Raw genomic sequence first — 23,138 nt, forward strand, 5'->3', positions numbered from 1 at the left:
GAGCTTCTCAAGATATTCTACAAAACAGAAACAGAAGGTACTCAACCCAATTCATTCTATGAAGCCACATTTACTCTGATACCTAAACCACATAAAGACCCAATAGAGATAGAGAACTTCAGACCAATTTCCCTTATGAATATCGATGCAAAAATACTCAATAAAATTCTACCCACTTTCTCCATACCTACTCAACGTTGTAGTTGAAGTCCTAGCCAGAGCAATTCGACAACAAAAGGAGATAAAGGAATACAAATTGGAAATGAAGAATTCAAAATATCACTTTTTGAGGATGATATGATAGTATATATAAGTGACCCTAAAAATTCCACCTGAGAACTCCTAAACCTGTTAGACAGCTTCAATGAAGTAGCTAGATATAAAATTAACTCAAACAAGTCAATGGCCTTTCACTACACAAAGGATAAACAGGCTGAGAAAGATTTTAGGGAAACAACACCCTTCTCAATAGTCACAAAGAATATAAAATACCTTGGCATGACTCTAACTAAGGAAGTGAAAGATCTGTATGATATGAACTTCAAGTCTCTGAAGAAAGAAATTAAAGAAGATCTCAGAAGATGGAAAGATCTCCCATGTTCATGGATTGGCAGGATCAATATAGTAAAAAATGGCTATCTTGCCAAAAGCAATCTACAGATTCAATGCAATCCCCATCAAAATTCCAACTCAATTCTTCAATGAATTAGAAAGGGCAATCTGCATATTCATTTGGAATAACAAAAAACCTAGGAAAGCAAAAAGTCTACTCAAGGATAAAGGAACCTCTGGTGGAATCACCATGCCTGACCTAAAGCTGTACTACAGAGCAATTATCGTAAAAACTGCATTGTACTGGTATAGCGACAGAGACGTAGGCCAATGGAATAGAATTGAAGACCCAGAAATGAACCCACACACCTATGGTCACTTGATCTTTTACAAGGGAGTCTAAACCATCCAGTGGAAAAAAGACAACAAATGGTGCTGGCACAACTGGTGGTTATCATGTAGAAGAATGCTAATTGATCCATTCCTATATCCTTGTACTAAGGTCAAATCTAAGTGGATCAAGGAACTCCACATAAAACCAGAGACAGTGAAACTTATAGAGGAGAACGTGGGGAAAAGCCTTGAAGACATGGGCACAGGGGAAAAATTCCTGAATAGAACAGCAATGGCTTGTGCTCTAAGACTGAGAATCAACAAATGGGACCTGATAAAATTGCAAAAGCTTTTGTAAGGCACAAGACACCGTCAATAAGACAAAAAGTCCACCAATTGATTGGAAAAGGATTTTTACCTATCCTAAGTCAGATAGGGAACTAATATCCAATATATATGAAGAACTGAAAAAGATGGACTCCAAAAAATCAAATAACCCTATTCAAAAATGGGGTGTAGGGCTTAACAAAGAATTCACAACCGAGGAATAACGAATGTCTGAGAATCACCTGAAAAAATGTTCAGCATCCTTAATCATCAGGGAAATTCAAATCAAAACAACCCTGATATTCTAGTTTACACCAGTCAGAATGCCTCAGAGCAAAAATTCAGGTGAGAGCAGATGCTGGCGAGGATGTGGAGAAAGAGGAACACTCCTCCATTGTTGGTGGGATTGCAAGCTTGCACAACCACTCTGGAAATCAGTCTGGCGGTTCCTCAGAAAATTGGACATAGTACTACCGGAGCATCTCTCAATACCACTCCTGGGCATATATCCAGAAGATGTTCCAACCATTAAGAAGGACACATGCTCTACTATGTTCATAGAAGCCTTATTTATAATAGCCAGAAGCTGGAAAGAACCCAGATGCCCCTCAACAGAGGAATGGATACAGAAAATGTGGTACATTTACACAATGGAGTAGTACTCAGCTATTAAAAAGAATGAATTTATGAAATTCCTATGCAAATGGATGGACCTGGAGGACATCATCCTGAGTGAGGTAACCCAATCACAAAAGAACTCACATGATATGTACTCACTGATAAATGGATATTAGCCCAGTTACTTAGAATACCCAAGATATAAGATACAATTTGGGAAACTCATGAAACTCAAGAAGAATGAAGATCAAAGTGTAGACACTTTGCCCCTTTTTGAATTGGGAACAAAACACCCATTGAAGGAGTTACAGAGACGAAGTTTGGAGCTGTGACGAAAGGATGGATCATCTAGAGACTGCCATATCCAGGGTGCCATCCCATAATCAGCATCCAAAAGCTGACACCATTGCATACACTAGCAAGATTTTTCTGAAAGCACCCTGATATAGCTGTCTCTTATGAGACTATGCCGGGGCCTAGCAAACACAGAAGTGGATACTCACAGTTAGCTACTGGATGGATCACAGGGCCTCCAATGGAGGAGCTAGAGAAAGTACCCAAGGAGCTAAAGGGATCTGCAAACCTATAGGCAGAACAACAATATGAACATCCAGTACCCCCGGTGCTTCTGTCTCTAGCTGCATATGTATTAGAAGATGGTCAGTCAGCCATCATTGGAAAGAGAGGCTCATTGGTCTTGCAAACTTTATATGCCTCAGTATAGGGGAAAGCCAGGGCCAAGAAGTGGGAGTGGGTGGGTAGGGTAGTGGCATGGGAGGGTATGGGGCACTTTTGGGATAGCTTGGAAATGTAAATGAAGAAAATACCTAATTTAAAAAAATAAAATTAAAAAAATATTTCAGTTCTAGTTCCATTAAGGGAAACAGTACTGGATTCCCTCCTAGTATCCATCTGCCCACAGAAAATATAAACAGTGACATTTATGAGTTCTAGCTTGTGGATAGGGTCTGTAGCCTAAGAAGAAAGTAGTTGGTCTCTCCTATAACATTTTTTCCATGTTTTTCTTCTTCAAACTTTTTTTTTTATAATTCTGTCTTTATCTCCCTCCTGGTTTGCCCTCTGACTATTCTTCATCTCATGCCTTGTCCCCCTTCTCTAAAAGGATGTCTCCACCTCTACCCTCCCCACTCTCTGGGGCCTCAAGTCTCTCCAGGGTTAGGGGCATCTTCTTTCACTTAGTCCAGATTACACAGTACTCTGCTGTATATACATGTTGGGTGCCTTACATCAGCTGGTATATACTGCCGGGTTGGTGGCTCAGTGTCTGAGTCATCTCTGTGGTCCAGGTTAGTTGAGACTGCTGGTCTTCCTATAGGGTTGCCCTCCTCCTCAGCTTCTTCCAGCTTTAATCAATGGATAGATCTCATCAAGCCCATAATTGCTGAACATGTCAGGGTTCACAGAAGGATGGTATTGCTGAGTCCTTTTCTCCTGCAGTACTGTATGTGGCACCTTTAAAGAATGATTTCCACTTGACTTTTCAACCTGTTTCTATACCACCTATGGACAGATGGGCGGCATACAAATCTTCAAAGTAAGTGCCAGTTTGATTTCTTCATGTTCTGTGTGTTTAGTATGTGCTGTCTTCAGCCACCAAGTTTTGGAGAATTACCAGCACCAGGGGTAATAGCCTGTGAGTTTTGGTTGTGGCTTAGATAGTGCTTTGGGAGTTAATTGGCAAGCAACTAGAAAAAGAAATCACCTAAACCTGAAAGAGAAGTTTAAATACTTCTGTAAGGCAAAGGACACTGTCAGTAGGACAAAAAGGCCACCAAAAGAATGGGAAAAGATCTTTAACAATCCTACATCTAATAGAGGGCTAATATCCAATATATACAAAGAACTGAAGAAGTTAGACTACAGAAAATCAAATAACCCTATTAAAAATTGGATACTACCAAAGTACATTAGACCTGTGATAAGGATTCATGAATATATCAGAAAACAAGGCATGATCTAGCTGAAAATAAGTGAATATGGGAATAACCCCAGGATTCAGGTGGGAAAGACCAGTTTCAGTTAATAAATTCGTCATTTATAAATGTCCTGGGTCCAACATGGGAAAAGTTTTAATGAAGCAACTTCCTGGGAAATTACAGAATCTGAATGACACATTGCCAGTTTTCTGAGAGGACTTGGTGTCAGAATAATTTTGCAGAAGTGAAATAGTAGGGAGGAAAGTACTCTGTAGAAACTCATATAATGAGTCCCTTGTTCTACCCTGGAGCGCCCCAATTCACATCTGATGACAAACTCAATTCAGAACTTAGATTCTCCCGAAGGAAACATGGAAACCCTTCCCTAACTTCTGCCCAGGTACTCATTAACATCTAACAAACTCCTAGACATCATCAGTAAACATCAGAAAGGAATGGAGATTTGCTCTGGGGATAAATGATTTTCCTTCATTGGAGGTATCCCAAAGACACCATGCAGACAAATGTGCGGATGCCACAGATGATACAATAATAAACTCTCTGAAGGATGTCATGTCCCGGTGCCCTATTATTTTATGAGCCTGGAAACTAGGACTTTGTTGGGTTATCTTTACAGCATTGCGTGGAGAATAAGTAACCATTCCGAATTTCATTGCATTCTTTCTCAGGCAAAGGGTGACACAGAGAAGTTCCTCAATTCGGGCACTAGGAAATATGCTTCTATAGGAGCTGTGCTCTGCAGCTGGCCTTCAGATGAGCATCTTCATCCTGACTGAGGCTCAGAAGGTGGGATTCTTCCAACCATAGACTTCTACTTAAAATTCTTTCCTCTTTTCTTCAGTGAAAATTGTCTTCTGAAGCCAACATGAAACATTCTTTCTTTCTGAAGTCTGCAGGTTAACTTGAATAGGTTAATATTTTGCTTTCATGTCAAAGAAATGTCTGTGTCCTAGATTAGTACTCAGGAGAAAACAGCATTTAGTGTAACATATGCATGTAAGATAATGAATTATACCTGGTGGATGGAGGCCCTCCTGCTCCTATAGAAAACATATAAACAAGTAAAGTGCAGACTAAGCATCAGCTTGCAAAGGGTATTGGGATTATATTATATTGTATTATATTATATTATATTATATTATATTATATTACTGCAAAGGGATTGTGTTAATAATTTTGGAGGGAATCTGCAGATGATGCAGGTAAGATTCTGGCACCTCACATTTAGAACAAAAATTATGATCAGTAAAATTATGAATAAATGGAACTTGTTAGCAAGTGTTTTTTTTTTTTCATATGGAGGACATATATGTAAGCCTGTGTTCATCTGTGTCATTACAACACAGGTGGCTTTATCAGAAGTATTTGGTGTTTTTTTTTTTAATTTTGAGGATGAGTAGTATAAAATTTTCTCAAAAGCCAACAACTTAATTTTCTACAACTGAATTCAGTTACACAACTTTATTATTGAGTGCAATATCATATTGTTCCCATACATACTATTTTTAATATGTTACTATAATACACAAAATTCAATTAATTATTTTTATGTTGCATTTATATATTCTTTTATTTGTTATTGATTTAGTTACATCCCAATTGAAGCGTTTCCTCCCTCCTAATTGTATTGAATTCTGATGATGGAATCACAGACTCATAGTAGACTCTTTACTGTATGTATTCATATGCAAAGACCTTGGTGTGGCAAAATGTGTGTTATTGTGCTCTTGACCTACTGAACCAATAAAGATGTAGTTGCAATACAAAATTTACATTGAGGCAGGAGTAATAAAATCAGTATAAAATTTTATTTGAGTTATTATACATTCATTGTTTTTCAGGCAATTTGCCTGTAGTGTGATAGAATAGTGTCTCACTTATCAAGTGAAGAAATTGTGTCAAATCAATTGGTAAGTGTGGACAATAAAACAGAGACCCGAGGAGAGTAGTGTCCGACCTAATCATCATTTTAGGGTCCTGTAAAGCCCTCTCCATGTCTGCTCATGGTAAATCCGTGAAAACCACTGAGGAAGTGGCTCTTCAGATCCTCTTGCTTTGCCAGTTTGGGGTTGGAACTGTGGCCAATGTCTTTCTGTTTTTCCATAATTTCTCTCCAGTCTTGACTGGTTCTAAACAGAGGCCCAGACAGGTGATTTTAAGCCACATGGCTGTGGCCAATGCCTTGACTCTATTCCTCACTATATTTCCAAACAACATGAGTGCTTTTGCTCCCAAAACTCCTCCAAATGAACTCAAATGTAAATTAGAATTCTTCAGTCACATGGTGGCAAGAAGCAAAAATTTGTGTTCCACCTGTGTCCTGAGTATCCATCAGTTTGTCACTCTTGTTCCTGTTAATAGAGGTAAAGGTAAACTTATACTCAGAGCAAGTGTCCCAAATTTGTGGAATTATTCCTGCTACAGTTGTTGGTTTTACAGTGTCTTAAGTAACATCCACATTCCAATTAAGGTCACTGGTCCACAGATAACAGACAATAACACTGACTCTAAAAGCAACTTGTTCTGTTCCACTTCTGGATTCATTGTAGGCATGGTCTTCTTGCAGTTTTCCCATGATGCCACATTCATGAGCATCATGGTCTGGACCAGTGTCTCCATGGTACTTCTCCTCCATAGACATCGCCAGCGAATGCAGCACATCCTCACTCCCAATCAGGACGCCAGAGGCCAAGCTGAGACCAGAGCAACCCATACTATCCTGATGCTGGTGGTCACATTTGTTAGCTTTTATCTTCTAAATTGTATTTGTATCATCTTTCATGCCTTTTCTATACATTCTCGTCTCTTCATAAGGCTTGTCAGTGAGGTTCTGGCTGCAGTCTTCCCCAGTATCTGCCCCTTACTGTTGATCTTCAGAGATCCTAAAGATCCTTGTTCTGTGCTCTTCAAATGTTGAAAATAAGAGCCCATAAAAACTGCCAAATACAGAAGACACCTTCACTAATACCATTAAGTACTTTATTCCATAAATATGTTTTCAACATTTTGTATGAACAAGGTGTGGTGCTCACTGCTGTAATTTTAAAAGAATAAGGCTATACTCATTTGTTGATGTGAAATGATTTCTGGTTGGAATCTTACTGACATGGTAAGTGAGTTATTCACCATTCTCTGTTTTCCTGTATATAACTGCATTCTGCTGCAGGCTGGACTGAAACTGATGCAACCAATTTTCACTAAACAGTTAAATGTGTTAAATGGTCCTGATCAAACTGATACTCTCCCTCCGTCTTAGTTGATACTTCAAACTTCGGACAGGAACAGAATCCCTCTCTATATTTCTCTATCTGAACAAACAAGGATGCATTGCTCTAATTAAATATTTTCAAGGATGAACATTTTGTATATAGTAAATATATTGCATGTTATTCCACTTTAGTTAGGAGATATATGCTTGGTACCTTGGGCCCTAAGGAGGTGAGAGTCAAGCACTGAACAACATAACTTTGTGCTCTCTAGAGCAGTACAATCTGCTGATCACATCAAGAGTAAATAGGAAAAGAGGCATAGACAGCTCCTGCTCAGAAGCCTTAAGAGATTTAAAGTCTCAGGACCAGGGAGGAATCCAGGATCCACACTGGAGATCTTCTCCTGAAAGACCTTGGTAAAGACTTGACTCTGAGCCATGGTGAAATTGTTTTTCCAATCATCACAAACACCTACGAATCAGACAGGAGACAAGAGATATCAGAACAACGAGGAAGCAAAGTTGTCACTCCATCTGTCAGTGGCTTTCTCAATCGCAAAATTATTTTCTCAGAAGATTAAAATCAAGCATCTAATATTTTCAGCTACCTGAGAATGACCAAGGCTAGAAAGACCACAAGATAAATACCAGGGGTGGTTATAGCTGTCAGTGTGATGAAACTTATAATCTGACTTGTGGTACTTACTTCTGTGAACAAAGAATATTTTAGCATTCATTTTTTTGTTCATATGTATTGGGTATGTATGTATTTGTGGGGATTCCCTCCTCTTAAGGAGAATAGGTGTCATACCCCTAGAGCTGGAGTTACAAACTGATGTAAGCCTACAAAGATAGTTTCTCAGAATCGAGCTCTGATCCAATGTAAATATGGCCAGGCTTCCAACCTGCTGAGCCATCTCTTGAGGCCCACACTGAAAAATTTATCCAACACACTTAACTCTTCACTTACAATTTGGGGGAGTAGGAAATCATCAATATCAGGTATATTGAAAGAGCTTGAAATAATAGAATATGAACCAACAGTTTGTATGTTCTATATTGAGGATAGATTTGCACTGAGTTATGAAATTAATACCGAGACTCTTCATGTACTGACAATCCCACAGCACCAAGCCTTGATCATAACACTGGCCATAATAAGAATCAGCAAGACAGCTCAGCAGCTAAAGCACTCACAACTTAGAAATGATTATCCCAGGTCCCACCTAGTGGAGAGAACAAAATCCTACAATTGCACTCTGCCTTCCTCAAATCTGTGCTTGAACATGTCCACACACTGAAAAGAAAAAAAGTGTATTTTCTAAGTTCACTTTAATCAGTTCAGTGTATCCTATAACACTGATCTCTGCCTGTTAATCTGTATATACCCTTATCTCTAAGCATTATTTTGGTGTACGTTATTGGACTGTATTATCTACTACCCTTCCAACAGTTTTTTTCAGCACAATATTTCCAACCAACACTCAGTAGTAAAGAATAGTTAGAGAGGAAAAGGAGTGTAGACCTCTGATGTTGGTTTTGGTAAGTCCAAAATCTATCATCATGATATATCTAACCAGAAGTCAAACAAGACAGCCAAACAATAATTCATCAATAGCAAAATCAGGAGCAGGTACAGCAGCAAAGGGGACTGACAGCAGCAGGCAAAGTAGGAGCCACCACAGGCCATCTTGGGGATGTCACACAAATACCTTCTCAAGACCCCCAAGAATTCCAAACTAAAACTGTCTGCAGCTGGAAAAAATCATACCCCTCCTAAAGCATGAGACACTCATAATTATTCGTTGTGGACAATTGGAAACAGCCCCATATCCCATATCAGGGATTAAAACAAAAACATATTCATGTAACATAACTGGGTTTTTGACAAAATGAAAATTATCACATCAATCAAAATAAAGAACTAATACTGAAATGTTAAGAAAATTCAAAGGAGGCATGAATTATAATGAGATAACTTTGGAAAGGGAAGAAATTAGCAGGTAAAATTTCAAGAAAACATGCATAAATAAATAAATAAATAGATAGATAAACAAATAAACAAACAAACAAACAAATAAATGCATGGCCTTTCTATGTTCCATCTAAAGTTCCACACACCAGTCTGCAATCTCTGATCTATACTCCTCTCCCTGGCCCATAGTTCTGCCTGCCTTCCAGGATGCTGAGTCCTGCATGGTCATGAGGGTGATGGTGGGACATGATCGCAACTCTGGGATGGAGCCAGTAGGACATAGGACTCCACAAGTGTTGACAGTTATCAGGAAATATGATACTTGACAAGTTTATTGTGGAATGTCCTTTCTGGGAAGGTTAATACCTCTTAGGATGGGAGGGTATGTTTATGCCTTAGCAAAAACTATAAATGCTGTGGCTTTCACAGCAGCCCTTAATGATATAGGAAAGAACACTGAATACATGAATTTAAAAATATATAAACAGGATTTCTCAACTATTCAAAAAATAAAGATGTAATATGAGTTACAAGAGGGGTTTCATGTACCAAAAAAAGTACAGAAGCAGTTGCACTATGAGCAAGCTTGTCAGAAAGATGCAAAGGCAGGCAGACACAAAAGCAAGCAGGTTTCTGAGTTCAAGGACATCCTGGAACAGAGGAAATTTAGACCCAACATGAGGGAGTAGTGATCTCATAGCTTATTGTATGTTCTTACAAAGCAATCAGATTTCTGAGTTTGTTTGCCATGTTAAGAAAAATGTGCTTGCTGTCTTTTCTTAGCGGTTAAGGGGCTAAGTTCAAAATTTGTGATGTAATCAAAAGAGTATGTGGGGTGCATGATTGCATTGACATGAAAATAAAAGAATGGACTATTGTCTGTTACAGGTTATCTCTCTGGTCATCTTCAGAAAGCTGTCTTAGCAGAACACAAGGCTATCAGCTTGTACCCCAGAACTGACTTCAAGCCATTCTTTTTGTTGCTCCCAAACACCACTTCCTCAGAACCCCCCTCTAAGCCAAGGCTGGTCCTTGTCACCAGGAGGCCTACTGACATCCAGAACAACCAAGAACAACTCACTCTCCTATTTCCCATGTGCTGAACTCTATTACTACCAGAAGCTGTGAGGTCTGCCCAATTCTCTCCATTCTTTTTATGCCCTATCTTCCTGTCCACACATCTACATGCAATTGAGAACCTGCACTCCACACCCTAGTTCACAGCTCTGCATGCCTCCTGGTAGACCTGTTACCAAGTGGTACAATCAGTCCCAGAGGCCTACTGTGACCTTGTATGGCCAGGACAGCTAATACCAGAGACAACAAGATGGCTAAAGGATGAGCTAAAATATGATAAGGAAAAGCCAGTGAAATATGGCACCACCGGTAATCAGCTATCTTACTCTAGCAAGCATTAGGTACCCTGACACACCTGAAGAGCAAGAAAATGACCTCACATCTCATCGTATGAAGAAGATAGAGGCCTTTGATGAGGAAATAAGTAAATATCTTTTTAAAATACAGGAAGACAGGATCAAACAGGTATTTAAATAGGAAACAAATAAATATGAAAGAATACAGGAAAATGCAACCAAACAGATGAAGGAAATGAATAAAACTGTTCAGGACCTGAAAATGGAAATAAATGTAATACAGAAAACAAAAAAAGGAGCCAACCCTGGAGAAAGAAAACCTAGAGAAGAGAATTACAAGCCACAAGCATCATCAACAGAATACAAGAGAAAGAAGAGAGAAGCTCAGCCATCAGAGATACAACAGAAAAATTGCTGTATCGGTCAAAGAAAATGTCAAATAAATTGATTCTAATACAATACACTCAGAAAATTTGGGACACTAGGAAAAGACAAAAACTAAGAATGGTAGAAATAAAGGGAGAAGAATCCCAGCTCAAAGGCACAGAAAATATACTCAACAAAATCATAGAACAAAACATCCCTAACCTAAAGAAAGAGATAACTATAAAACTACAAGAACCAAAATAGATTTGATGACAAAGAAAATCCTGCCACCATATAATAAAACATTAAATGTACATAACAAAGAAAGAAATTTAAAAGATGAAGGGGAGAAAAAGACAAGTAGCATATAGGGTAGTCCTGTTAGAATTACACCTGACTTCACATCAGAGGCTCTAAAAGCCAGAAGGGCATGGACAAGAGTTTTGCAGACCTTAAGAGACCACAGTATCAATCCATGAAAATGTTCAATTACCATAGATAGAAAAGTAAACATAATCCATGACAAAAATAAATTTAAGAAATATCTATTTACTAATAGAGTCCTTCAAAGATATAAGAAAGAAAACTTCAATTCAAGGAGTTTAACTGTACCCAGGAAAACATAAGAACTTAATCATTGAACAGCAAAACCAAAAGAATAGAATTATATACACACAATAACACCTCCAACAACAAAACACCAACGAGTAACAATCATTGGGCATTAGTATCTCCTATCAGCAATGGACTCAAGTCACCAATAAAAACAGAGTAGATAGGCAAAGAGAATCCATGATTTTACTATATACAAGAAATACAGCTCAGCAACAAAAATAAACACTGCCTCAGAGTAAAGGACTGGAAATAGGTTTTCCAAGCAAACGGACCCAGGAGACAAGCTGGCCTAGCCATTATAATATCTAATAAAACAGACTTTCAACCAGAAGTTATGAAAAGAGATGGAGAAGGACACCTTATATACATCAAAGGAAAAAAGCAGCAAGATGATGCCTCAGTACACACACACACACACACACACACACACACACACACACACACACACTGCATGGCTGAAATAAAGTAGTCCAATAACTCATACAAATACATACATACATACATACATACATACATACATACATACATACATACATACATATGTTCATACAAACTTACATGCATACAGACCTACAGAGAGACATACACATTAATACATGGAATAGTTAGAGCAAGCACTAACTAACCGAGCCTTTCACACACACTTACATATATAAAAACAGTTGGTGGATGGAGCAAGCTCCAACACACACCCAGACAAGCTTTATATATATGTATATATACAGATACTTCTGCTCAATGAACTTTGTTCCAAACTTCCACTCAAACAAACTTTACACATATACACACATACACATAGTTCTTGTATGAAAGGAACAATTTTCAGCTCTCCACTCTTTATTCCTTTTTCCATAGCTTATATATCCTAGCAAAAATTTTCAAGCAGTATAAAACTACAATGTGAGTATGTTTTAGTTTTCTTCTAGTAAATGATTATGAAAAACAGTGTGTTACCCAATACTGTTATGAGAAATAACATTATATAGTAAAGGTAAAGAAAACAAATTATCCCCAAACACCCAGGTACATTTTTTTTTTAGATTTTATTTATTTTTTATTAGATTTTTCTTTATGTACATTTCAAATTTCAAATGCTATCCCGAAAGTTCCCTATACCCTCCCCCCATGCCCTGCTCCCCTACCAACCCACTCCTGCTTCTTGGCCCTGGCATTCCTGTGTACTGGGACATATAAAGTTTGCAATACCAGGGGCCTCCCTTCCCAGTGATGGCTGACTAGGCCATCTTCTGCTACATATGCAGCTAGAGATACAAGCTCTGGGGGTACTGGTTAGTTCATATTGTTGTTCCACCAATAGGGTTGCAGACCCCTTCAGCTCCTTGGGTGCTTTCTCTAGCTTCTCCATTGGGGGCACTGTGTTCCATCTTACAGATTACTGTGAGCATCCACATCTGCATTTGCCAGGCCCTGGCATAGCCTCATACGAGACAGATATACCAGAGTCCCTTCATCAAAATCTTGCTGGCATCTAACCTAGGTACATTTATAAGTAAGGAACTTATTATAAATTCACAAAGTGTACACATGCAAGGCAGTTTTCTCATCAAGTTTCTCTTCCTGGAAGGCAGAAATTACAAAGAAAGGGACAAGTATTTTATTATTTATCTCTAAAATAATCTGAAAAAAGCTTAAAGGAATCACAAATCTAAACTTTTACATAAAAATCAATCATGTTGATTTTGAATTCTTGAAGACCACTTAGTTGAAAAGAGGTGGTCAGTTGGGACTCTGTATCCTCAGTTATTAGAGAATTTCAGTAGGATCACTTTCATATATGTTAGAAATTTCCACTGCCATAGGTTTTCATAACATCTCTCATATGCCCTCAAATTCCAGCTCTTTCTCTTCATTCCATCTCTCAACCCTATGTCTCCTTGCACTTCTGGCCCTTTTCCAACTCATCCCCCTAGTCCACTCAGAAGAGTCAATCTCTTCCCCCCTTTCATGAAATACTCGTGTCCCTCACTAGAACATTTTTATGTATCAATCTCCTTTGTAGGTTGATTATTATTTATTTAATGGCTAATAACTATGTATAAGTGATGGTGATTGATAATAGTGATGCCCGTGATGGTGATGATGGTGAAAAATGTGATAATGGTGGTGATGGTAATGGTGGCTATGGTAATGGTGATCAGGATGGTAAAGTGGGAATGGTGAGATGCTGCTGCTGGTGGTGATCGTGATATTGATGTTGGTGGTTGTGATGATGTGTTTCTCTGTATAGCCTCGACTGTCCTGGAACTCACTCTGTAGACCAGGCTGGCCTCAAGCTCAGAAATCTGTCTGCCCCTGCCTCCCAAGTGCTGGGATTAAAGGCTTGGACCACCACTGCCCGGATTACTTTTTGTTAAATAAAAACATTTTATTTTCATCACAATACCACTATAATACATTTACTTTGTTATGAGCAAGTTTGTGTGTGTGTGTGTGTAATTTATCTTTGTACTGTAATAAGAAAATAATGTTCCTTTGATTTGGAAACCATCTTCACATAAAGTCTTATTTAAAGTAGAGTGTGGTGGTCCTTGGCTATCATTCTGGCTACTCTGAAAGCCAAGTAAAAACTCTCAAGTTCAAAGCCACATCACTCCAATCTCTGCCTCTGTGGTTATATTGCTGTCTTCCCTCTGTATGTGTTTGCTGCTTCTTATAAGGACACAGTCACTCCTAAAGGTTTTATTCTACTTGTGGCTTTCATCTTTTATTTCCAAATAGGTCATTCATGGACCAGGACTTTACATAGCAGAAATACCGTCCAACCCATAGCAGGCAATGATAGCTTTCCCTTCATTCCCCCTCTCTGACCAGATGCCCTTCACAGGCCCATCCCATGGCCCTTGTGTCTGCTGATTATCGAATTGCAGAGCTTCTCACAGAGCTCCATCAGCTGACCAAGCAAATCCAGGTAAGAGGAATGTTTGTATAAGTGAATACATACCGCAATTCTCCTACAAACATCATGATGCCTGTTCTTAAACAGCTGAGTAATGCTCCATTGTGCTAATGTGCCATACTTTTTATCCTTTCTTTTGTTGACACTTCTTGGTTGATAACAGATTTATTCTTATTGTGAATGAATAGAGCAGCAAAAAAAATCATGGTTGATCACATGTCCTTGTAGTAGGATGAAGTGCCCTTCAGGTATATATCCAAGAGTGGTGAGATAGATCTATTGCCTACTTTCTGTGGAACCTCTATTCTTATTCCCATAGTGACTGTACAAGTTTTTACTTTCACCAGCAATGGGTGAGCCTTTCCCTTATTGCACATCCTTGCCAGCATGAGCAGTCACCTGTGTTGTTGATCTTGGCCATTGTAATAGGTGTTAGAATCCCAATGTAGTTTTCATTTCCTTTTTCCTGATGTCCAAATATTGCCAAGGGTCATGCAGTAGGAATGACCAATGGCTTTAGAACTCAGGGAATGTGGTCACCCCACTGATTACCACAGCCACATGGGTTAATCTTGTTGTGTCATGGCCCCAAGAACTTCATGATGTTAAGGAGTTCTGCTCTGCTTGCAGCCCTCACATCCCACTTAATATAAGAAGGACATAGCATTAAGAGGTCTAGACTCATTTTCCTCTCTAACTTTTTCCTTTACTACTGGGTGTTAGTTTGTTGGAAGTAATTGAATTGAAAAGTTTTTGACGGGTGGTAGATAATAGAACCCAACAAAGTATCCCAAAATAATGCTTAGAAATAAGGGGATACACAGATTAACAGGCAGAGATCAGTGTTATAGGATACACTGAACTGATTAAACTGAACTTAGAAAATATACTTTTCTTCTCTTCGGAGTGTGGACATGTTCAAGCACAGATTTGAGGAAGGCAGAGTACAATTGTATGAGTTTGTTCTCTCCACTATGTAGGACCTGGGATAATCATTTCTAAGCTCTGAGTGCTTTTGCTGCTGAGCTGTCTTGCTGATTCTTATTATGGCCAGTGGTATGATCAAGACTTGGTGTTGTGGGATTGTCATTTTTATTGTTGGTAGAGGTCTGTGAAAATGTACATGAAGAGTCTCAGTATTAATTTCATAACTCAGTGTGAATCTATCCTCAATATAGAACATACAAACTGTTGGTTCCTATTCTATTATTTCAAGCTCTTTCAACATTTCATTACGATATCCTACTCCCCCAAATTGTAAGTGAAGAGTTAAGTGTGTTGGATAAATTTCTCATTGTGGGCCTCGAGGGATGGATCAGCAGGTTAGAACCCTGGCCACATTTACATTGGATCAGAGCTCGATTCTGAGAAATTATATTTGTAGACTTACATCAGTTTGTAACTCCAGCTCTAGAGGTATGACACCTATTCTCCTTAAGAGGAGGGAATCCCCATAAATACATACATACCCAATACACATGAACAAAAAATGAATGATAAAATATTCTTTGTTCATAGGACTAAGTACCACAAGTCAGATTATAAGTTTCATCACACTGACAGCTATAAGCACTCCAGATATTTATCTTGTGGTCTTTCTTGCCTGGGTCATTCTCAGGTAGCTGAAAATATTAGATGCTTGATTTTGATATTCTGAGAAAATAATTTTGTGACTGAGAAAGCCACTGATTGATGGAGTGACCACTTTGCCTCCCCATTGTTCTGATATGTCTTATCTCCTGTCTGATTGGTAGGTGTTTGTGATGATTGGAAAACAATTTCACCATGACCCAGAGTGAAGTCTTTACCAAAGTCTTTCAGGAGAAGATCTCTAGTGTGGATCCTGGATTCCTCCCTGGTCCTAAGACTTTAAATCTCTGAAAGTTTCGGAACGTGAGCTGTTTTTGCCTTTTTTCCTATTTACTCTTGATGTGATCAGCAGATTATGTTGCTCTAGAGAGCACAAAGTTTTGATTTTCAGTGCTTGACTCTCCCCTGAGTAGGACCCAAGGTAGCTAAGCATATATCTCCTAACTAAAATGGAATGACATGCAATATACTTACTATTTATATAAATTTCATCCTTGAAAATATTTAATCATAGCAAAGCACTCTCATTTATTCAAATAGGGAAATATAGAGATGGATTCTGTTCTTATCCGAAGTTTAAAGTATTAACTAAGAAGGAGCAAGAATATGCGTTTGATCAGGACCATTTAACACATTAAACTGTTTAGGGAAGATAGGTTGCATCAGTTTTAGACCAGCCTGCAGCAGGAGGCAGTTATATACAAAAGTACAGAGGGTAGTGAATAACTCACCATGTCAGTCAGATTCCAACCAGAAATCATTTCACATCAACAGAGGTGTATAGCCTTATTCTTTTAAAATTACAGCAGAGAGCATCACACCTTGTTCATACAAAATGTTGAATACATATTTATGGAATAAAGTCCTTAATTGTATTAGTGAAGCTGTCTTTTGTATTATGCATTTTTTAGCGACTCTGATTTTCAACAGTTGAAGAGCACAGAACAAGGATCCTTGGGATCTCTGAAGATCAACAGTAAAGGAGAGATACTGGGGAAGACCGCAGTTAAAATCTCACTGACAAGCCTTACGAAGAAATGAGAATGCATAAAAAGGGCATGTAATATGATACAAATACAATTTAGAAGATAAAAGCTAACAAATGTAAACACCAGCATCAGGATAGTATGGGTTGCTTTGGACTGAGCTTGGCTTCTGGGGTTCTGATTGGGAGTGAGGATGTGCTGCATTCGCTGGCGATGTCTATGGAGGAGAAGTACCATGGAGACACTGGTCCAGACCATGATGCTCATGAATGTGGCATCATACACAAACTGCAAGAAGACAATGCCCACACTGAATCCAGAAGTGGAACAGAACAGCTTTCTTTTCCAGTCAGTGTTATTGTCTGTTATCTGTGGACCACTGAACTTAATTGGAATGTGAATGTTACTTAAGACACTGAAAAACCAACAACTGTAAGAAGAATAACTTGCCATGTTTGTGACACTTGCTCTGAGTACAAGTTTACCTTTCCCTCTATTAAGAGGAACCAGAGTGACAAACTGATGGACACTCAGGACACAGGTGGAACACAAGTTTGTGCTTCTTACCACCAGGTGACTGAAGGATTCTAATTTACATTTGAGGTCATTTGGAGGAGTTTTGGGAGCAAAAGCCATCATGTTGTTTGGAAATATAGTGAGGAATAGAGTCAAGGCATTGGCCACAGCCATGTGGCTTAAAATCACCTGTCTTGGCCTCTGTTTAGAACCAGTCAAGACTGGAGAGAAATTATGGACAAACAGAAAGACATTGGCCACAGTTCCAACCCCAAACTGGCAAAGCAAGAGGATCTGAAGAGCCACTTCCTCAGTGGTTTTCAGGGAGTTACCATGAGCAGACATCGAGAGGGCTTTTCCCAATCCTACAGTGATGAATAGATAGAACAGTACTCTCTGTGGGTCTCTGTTCTATTGTCCACACTTACCAATTGATTTGTGACAATTTCTTCACTTGATAAGTGAGACAGTATTCTAGTTACACATTACAGGTAAATTGCAGGGAAAACAATGCATGTATAATAACTCAAGTAAAATATTATACGTATTGAATTACTCCTGACTCAAGATACATTTTGTATTGCAACTACATCTTTATTGGTTCAGTAGGTCAAGAGCACAATAACACACATTTTAACACACCATGGGCTTTGTATATGAATACAGACAGTAAAGACTCTAGTATGAATTTGTGAATTCATCATCAGAATTCAATTAGCAAGGAGGGGAAGCTGCAAATGGAATGTACCTTAATCAATAAAAAATGAAAGAATATATAAATGCAACATAAAAATAATTAATTGAATATCCTTATGTTATAGTAACATATTAAAAATAGTGTGTATGGGAATCACATGTAAGACTGTACATAATAATAAAGTTGTGTAACAGAATTCTGCTGTACAAAATTAAGATGTTGGCTTTTGAGAAAATTTTATACTATTCATCCACACAAACACAGACACACACACACACAAAAGCCACCACATATTTCTGATAGAGTCAACTGTCTTCTGATCACACAGATGAACACAGGCTTACATATGTGTCCTCCATGTGAAAAAAACCCCAACTTGCTAACAATTTTCATTTATTCATAGTTTTTCTGACCTTAATTTTTGTTCTAAAATGTCAGGTGCTAGAGTCTTAGCTGTGTCATCTCCAGCTTCCCTCGAAAATTATTAACACAGTCAGTCTTATACCCTTTGCAAGCTAATGCTTAGCCTGCATTTTACTTGTTTATATATTTTCTGTAGGAACACAAGGGTCTCCATCTACCAGATAAAATTCAACATCTCACATACATGTTACAGTTAATTACTAATCTGGGAAACAGACATTTCTTTGAGATGAAAGGAAAATATTAACCTACTTAAATCAAACTGCAGACTTCAGAAAGAAATAATGTTTCATGTTGGCTTCAGAAGACAATTTTCACTGAAGAAAAGAGAAAAGAATTTTAAGCAGAAGTCTATGGTAGATGAATCCCACCTTCTGAGCCTCAGTCAGGATGAAGATGATCATTTGAAGGCCAGCTGCAGAGCATAGTTCCTGTAGAAGTCTATTTCGTAGTGCTTTAATTGAGGAACTTCTCTGTGTCACTCTTTGCCTGAGAAAGAATGCAATGAAATTCGGAATGGTTTCTTATTCTCCATGCAATGCTGTGAAGGTAACCTAACAAGTCCAGGTTTCCAGTCTCATAAAATAATAGGGCACTGGGACATGCCATCCTTCAGAGAGTCTATTATTTATCATTTATCCCCAGAGCAAATCTCCATTCTTTTCTGATGCTTACTGATGATGTCTAGGAGTTTGTTATATGTTAATGAGTACCTGGGCAGAAGTTAGGGAAGGGTTTTCATGTTTCCTTTGGGAGAATCTAAGTTCTGAATTGAGTTTGTCATCAGATGTGAATTAAGGCGCTCCAGGGTAGAACAAGGGACTCATTATATGAGTTTCTACAGAGTACTTTCCTCCCTACTATTTCACTTCTGCAAAATTATTCTGACACCAAGTCCTCTCAGAAAACTGGCAATGTGTCATTCAGGTTCTGTAATTTCCCAGGAAGTTGCTTCATTAAAACTTTTCCCATGTTGGACCCAGGACATTTATAAATGACGAATTTATTAACTGAAACTGGTCTTTCCCACCTGAATCCTGGGGTTATTCCCATATTCACTTATTTTCAGCTAGATCATGCCTTGTTTTCTGATATATTCATGAATCCTTATCACAGGTCTAATGTACTTTGGTAGTATCTAGAGAATTTCATTTGTAATTAAGTAATCCTGGACATACAAGCAAAGATATGGATTGAGCAATCATTAAGAAATAAATAGCTCCCACTCATTTCTGCTCTAGGTATAATAAAAAACTAGGGACTTAGTCTTGATTTTCAATAATGAAAAGTAAAAATTCAGGTTATAAATTTAAGAATTGTATGTTCCAAACCTTTATTGATATTTAAGCCTGTAACAATATTGTCTCAGGCACAATGAACTTATACTTTCATGTGTGAGAATTAAGATATCACTGTACAATATTTTTACAAATGAAAGTACCAGCATTTAGAATGGGATATATGTGGAAATAGGACAAAAAGTAAGAATAACTTATCTTTAATTGCTCAGATACCTTATGTTTGTCTAGGACGAGTACATATCCATGATTTCATCTGTAAAATTTGTGTTGGCTAATTGACATTTATTATCCCGACCTGTGGGACCTAGTTATTCGGGGATCAAGGGGGATCAAGCCTGAAATAGAAATGGGCGAGAAAAGGGAGCGAGATCAAGCAAAGTGTTGTCAAGGTCTACTCTAATGGAGGCTGGAAGCCTGATTATCAGCACACAGTGAGAGCAAATAGGGAGTGTCTGAGTGGGATCAAATCACAGAGAGAGGGAGGGACATCTGGGGCAGATGCTAAGTGCAGGCTTGAAACATCTTGTGGCTTATCTTTGGATGCTGGTTCTGCCCAAACAGCCCCAGGTGTCTGTCCAAGAGAAGGGTCAGTTGATTCTCACAATCAGCCTTGTGTGAGGAGGAGGTGGCTCAGCTCCCAACAAAGGGTCAATTGATTCTCAGGGTGGGAGCTGTTGAAGGTCTGGTTTCCCTCAGACTCGTCTTCCACAATTTACATATGGCTTATTAGCCTAATACATACTTATATTGGAATAACTTTCAAAGTCAGGAATTTTTAAGAGTCATGGCTTGTCGAATACAGTCTTATAAAGGGTGAAAGGGTGATAATGGAAGATGAAGGGTTAGATTTGGGTGTGTGTAGGAAGGAAAGTAGATGAGGAAATATTGAGAGGAATAACTAACACTAAGTGTCTTTTGAAAATCTGTACAGTAACATTGTACTGTTGGGGCTTCCTGTAATATGTTCACATGCATACTTCTTTTTTTTTCAATTTCTTATTAGATATTTTCTTCCTTTACATTTCAAATGCTATCCCTAAAGACCTCCATGCCCTCCCCCCACCCTGCTCCCCTACCCACCCACTCCCACTTCTTGGCCCTGACGTTCCTCTGTACTGGGGCATATAAAGTTTGCAAGACCAAGGGACCTATCTTCCCAATGATGGCCAACTAGGCTATCTTCTTCTACATATGCAGCTAGAGACACGAGCTCTGGGGGTACTGGTTACTTCATATTGTTGTTCTACCTATAGGGTTGCAGACCCCTTCAGACCTGCGTTCCATCCAATAGATGATTTTGAGCATCCACTTCTGTATTTGCTGGGCACTTGCATAACCTCACAAGAGAGAGCTATTTCAGGGTCCTTTCAGCAAAATCTTCCTCGAATATACAATAGTGTCTGTGTTTGGTGGCTGATTATGGGATGGATTCCCGGGTGGGGCAGTCTCTGGATGGTCCATCCTTTTGTCTCAGCTCCAAACTTTGTCTCTGTAACTACTCCCATGGGTATTTTGTTCCCCATTCTAAGGAGGGACAAAGCATCCACACTATGGTTCTTCTTGAGTTTCATGTGCTTTGTATCTTGTATCTTGGGTACTCTAAGTTTCTGGGCTAATATCCACTTATCAGTGAGTGCATATCAAGAGACTTCTTGGCCTGAGCATCTGTGGGAGACATATTGGTTCCCGGACACCACCAAGACTAGTCTGCACAGGTGAGAGTGTGGACTACAGAAGCTAACAGCTTCTGGGACACATGGGAGCCACAAGCTTCTGAGGCAGGCCCCTTTTCGGGTTCCAGAAATCCGGGCACCTTCCCTGCCAGAGGATAGGTGACTGCCCGGCCCAGGAGGGCTTTGCAGGAGTACCTGGGGGAGCCATCTTGGTTCCCAGATCCTTCGAGACTAGTCTGTGCTTGTGAGAGTGTGGACTACAGAAGCTAACAACTTCTGTGACAGGCCAAAGTAACACAGCATCTGGGACAGGTCCTGTTTTGGGCCTTCATCTTCGGCCGGGAGGGAGGTCCAAAAGCCAGATATCTGTGCACCTTCCCTGGAAGAGGAGAGCTTGGCTGCAGAGAGTGCTCTGACCTCTGAAACTAGGAGAGAGCTAGTCTCCCAGATCTGCTGATAGAGGCTAACAGAAACATGAGAGCAACAATCTCTAACCAGAGACAACTATAACAACTAACTCCAGAGATTACCAGATGGCAAAAGGCAAACGTAAGAATCTTACTAACAGAAACCAAGACCACTCACCATCATCAGAACCCAGCACTCCCACCTCGCTCAGTCCAGGGCACCCCAACACACCCGAAAAGCTAGACCCGGATTTAAAAGCATATCTCATGATGATGGTAGAGGACATCAAGAAGGACTTTAATAACTCACTTAAAGAAATACAAGAGAACACAGCTAAACAGGTAGAAGACCTTAAAGAGGAAGCACAATATTCCCTTAAAGAATTGCAGAAAAACACGACCAAACAGGTGGTGGAATTGAATAAAACCACCCAAGACCTAAAAAGGGAAGTAGATACAATAAAGAAAACCCAAAGTGAGGCAAAACTGGAGATAGAAACCCTAGGACAGAAATCTGGAACCATAGATGCGAGTATCAGCAACAGAATACAAGAGATGGAAGAGAGAATCTCAGGTGCAGAAGATTCCATAGAGAACATTGGCACAACAATTAAAGAAAATGCAAAATGCAAAAAGATCCTAACTCAAAATATCCAGGAAATCCAGGACACAATTAGAAGACCAAACCTACGGATAATAGCAATAGATGAGAATGACGATTTTCAACTTAAAGGGACAGCAAATATCTTCAACAAAATTATAGAAGAAAACTTCCCAAACCTAAAGAAAGAGATGTCCATGAACATATAAGAAGCCTACAGAACTCCAAATAGACCAGACCATAAAAGATATTCCTCTGACACATGATAACAGAACAACAAATGCACTAAATACAGAGAGAATATTAAAAGCAGTAAGGGAGATAGGTCAAGTAACATATAAAGGCAGGCCTATCAGAATTACACCAGACTTTTCACCAGAGACTATGAAAGCCAGAAGACCCTAGACAGATGTTATACAGACTGTAAGAGAACAGACATGCCAACCGAGGCCACTATACCCAGTCAAACTCTCAATTAACTCAGATGGAGAATCCAAAGTATTACACGACAGAACCCAATTCACACATTATCTTTCCACGAATCCAGCCCTTCAAAGGATAATAACAGAAAAAACCAATACAAGGACGGAAATCACACCTTAGAAAAAGCAAGAAAGTAATCCCTCAACAAACTAAACAGGAGACAGCCACAATAACAGAATGCCAAATCTAACAACAAAAATAAAAGAAAGCAACAATTAC

General features: G+C 38.9%; 2 protein-coding genes across 2 annotated transcripts; one reads left to right on the plus strand and one right to left on the minus strand.

The window, feature by feature from the left end:
• Window positions 1–5,781: 5,781 nt before the first annotated feature.
• Window positions 5,782–6,705, plus strand: Vmn1r95 (vomeronasal 1 receptor, 95). Its single transcript, NM_001167538.1, has one exon. The coding sequence runs from the start codon at window positions 5,782–5,784 to the stop codon at window positions 6,703–6,705; it is 924 nt and encodes a 307-aa protein (NP_001161010.1).
• Window positions 6,706–16,755: 10,050 nt separating this feature from the next.
• Window positions 16,756–17,679, minus strand: Vmn1r241 (vomeronasal 1 receptor 241). The gene has a single exon (NM_001167153.1). It carries the CDS (start codon window positions 17,677–17,679, stop codon window positions 16,756–16,758), a length of 924 nt encoding a protein of 307 aa, NP_001160625.1.
• Between the last annotated feature and the right edge of the window lie 5,459 nt (window positions 17,680–23,138).

This window comes from Mus musculus, chromosome 7 (genome assembly GCF_000001635.26).
Source record: "Mus musculus strain C57BL/6J chromosome 7, GRCm38.p6 C57BL/6J".
Classification (NCBI taxonomy): Eukaryota; Metazoa; Chordata; class Mammalia; order Rodentia; family Muridae; genus Mus; species Mus musculus.

Excerpts from the sequence above, each read along its gene's own strand:
- Vmn1r95 (NM_001167538.1), top strand. The coding sequence starts at position 5,782 with ATGTCTGCTCATGGTAAATCCGTGAAAACCACTGAGGAAGTGGCTCTT.
- Vmn1r241 (NM_001167153.1), bottom strand. The coding sequence starts at position 17,679 with ATGTCTGCTCATGGTAACTCCCTGAAAACCACTGAGGAAGTGGCTCTT.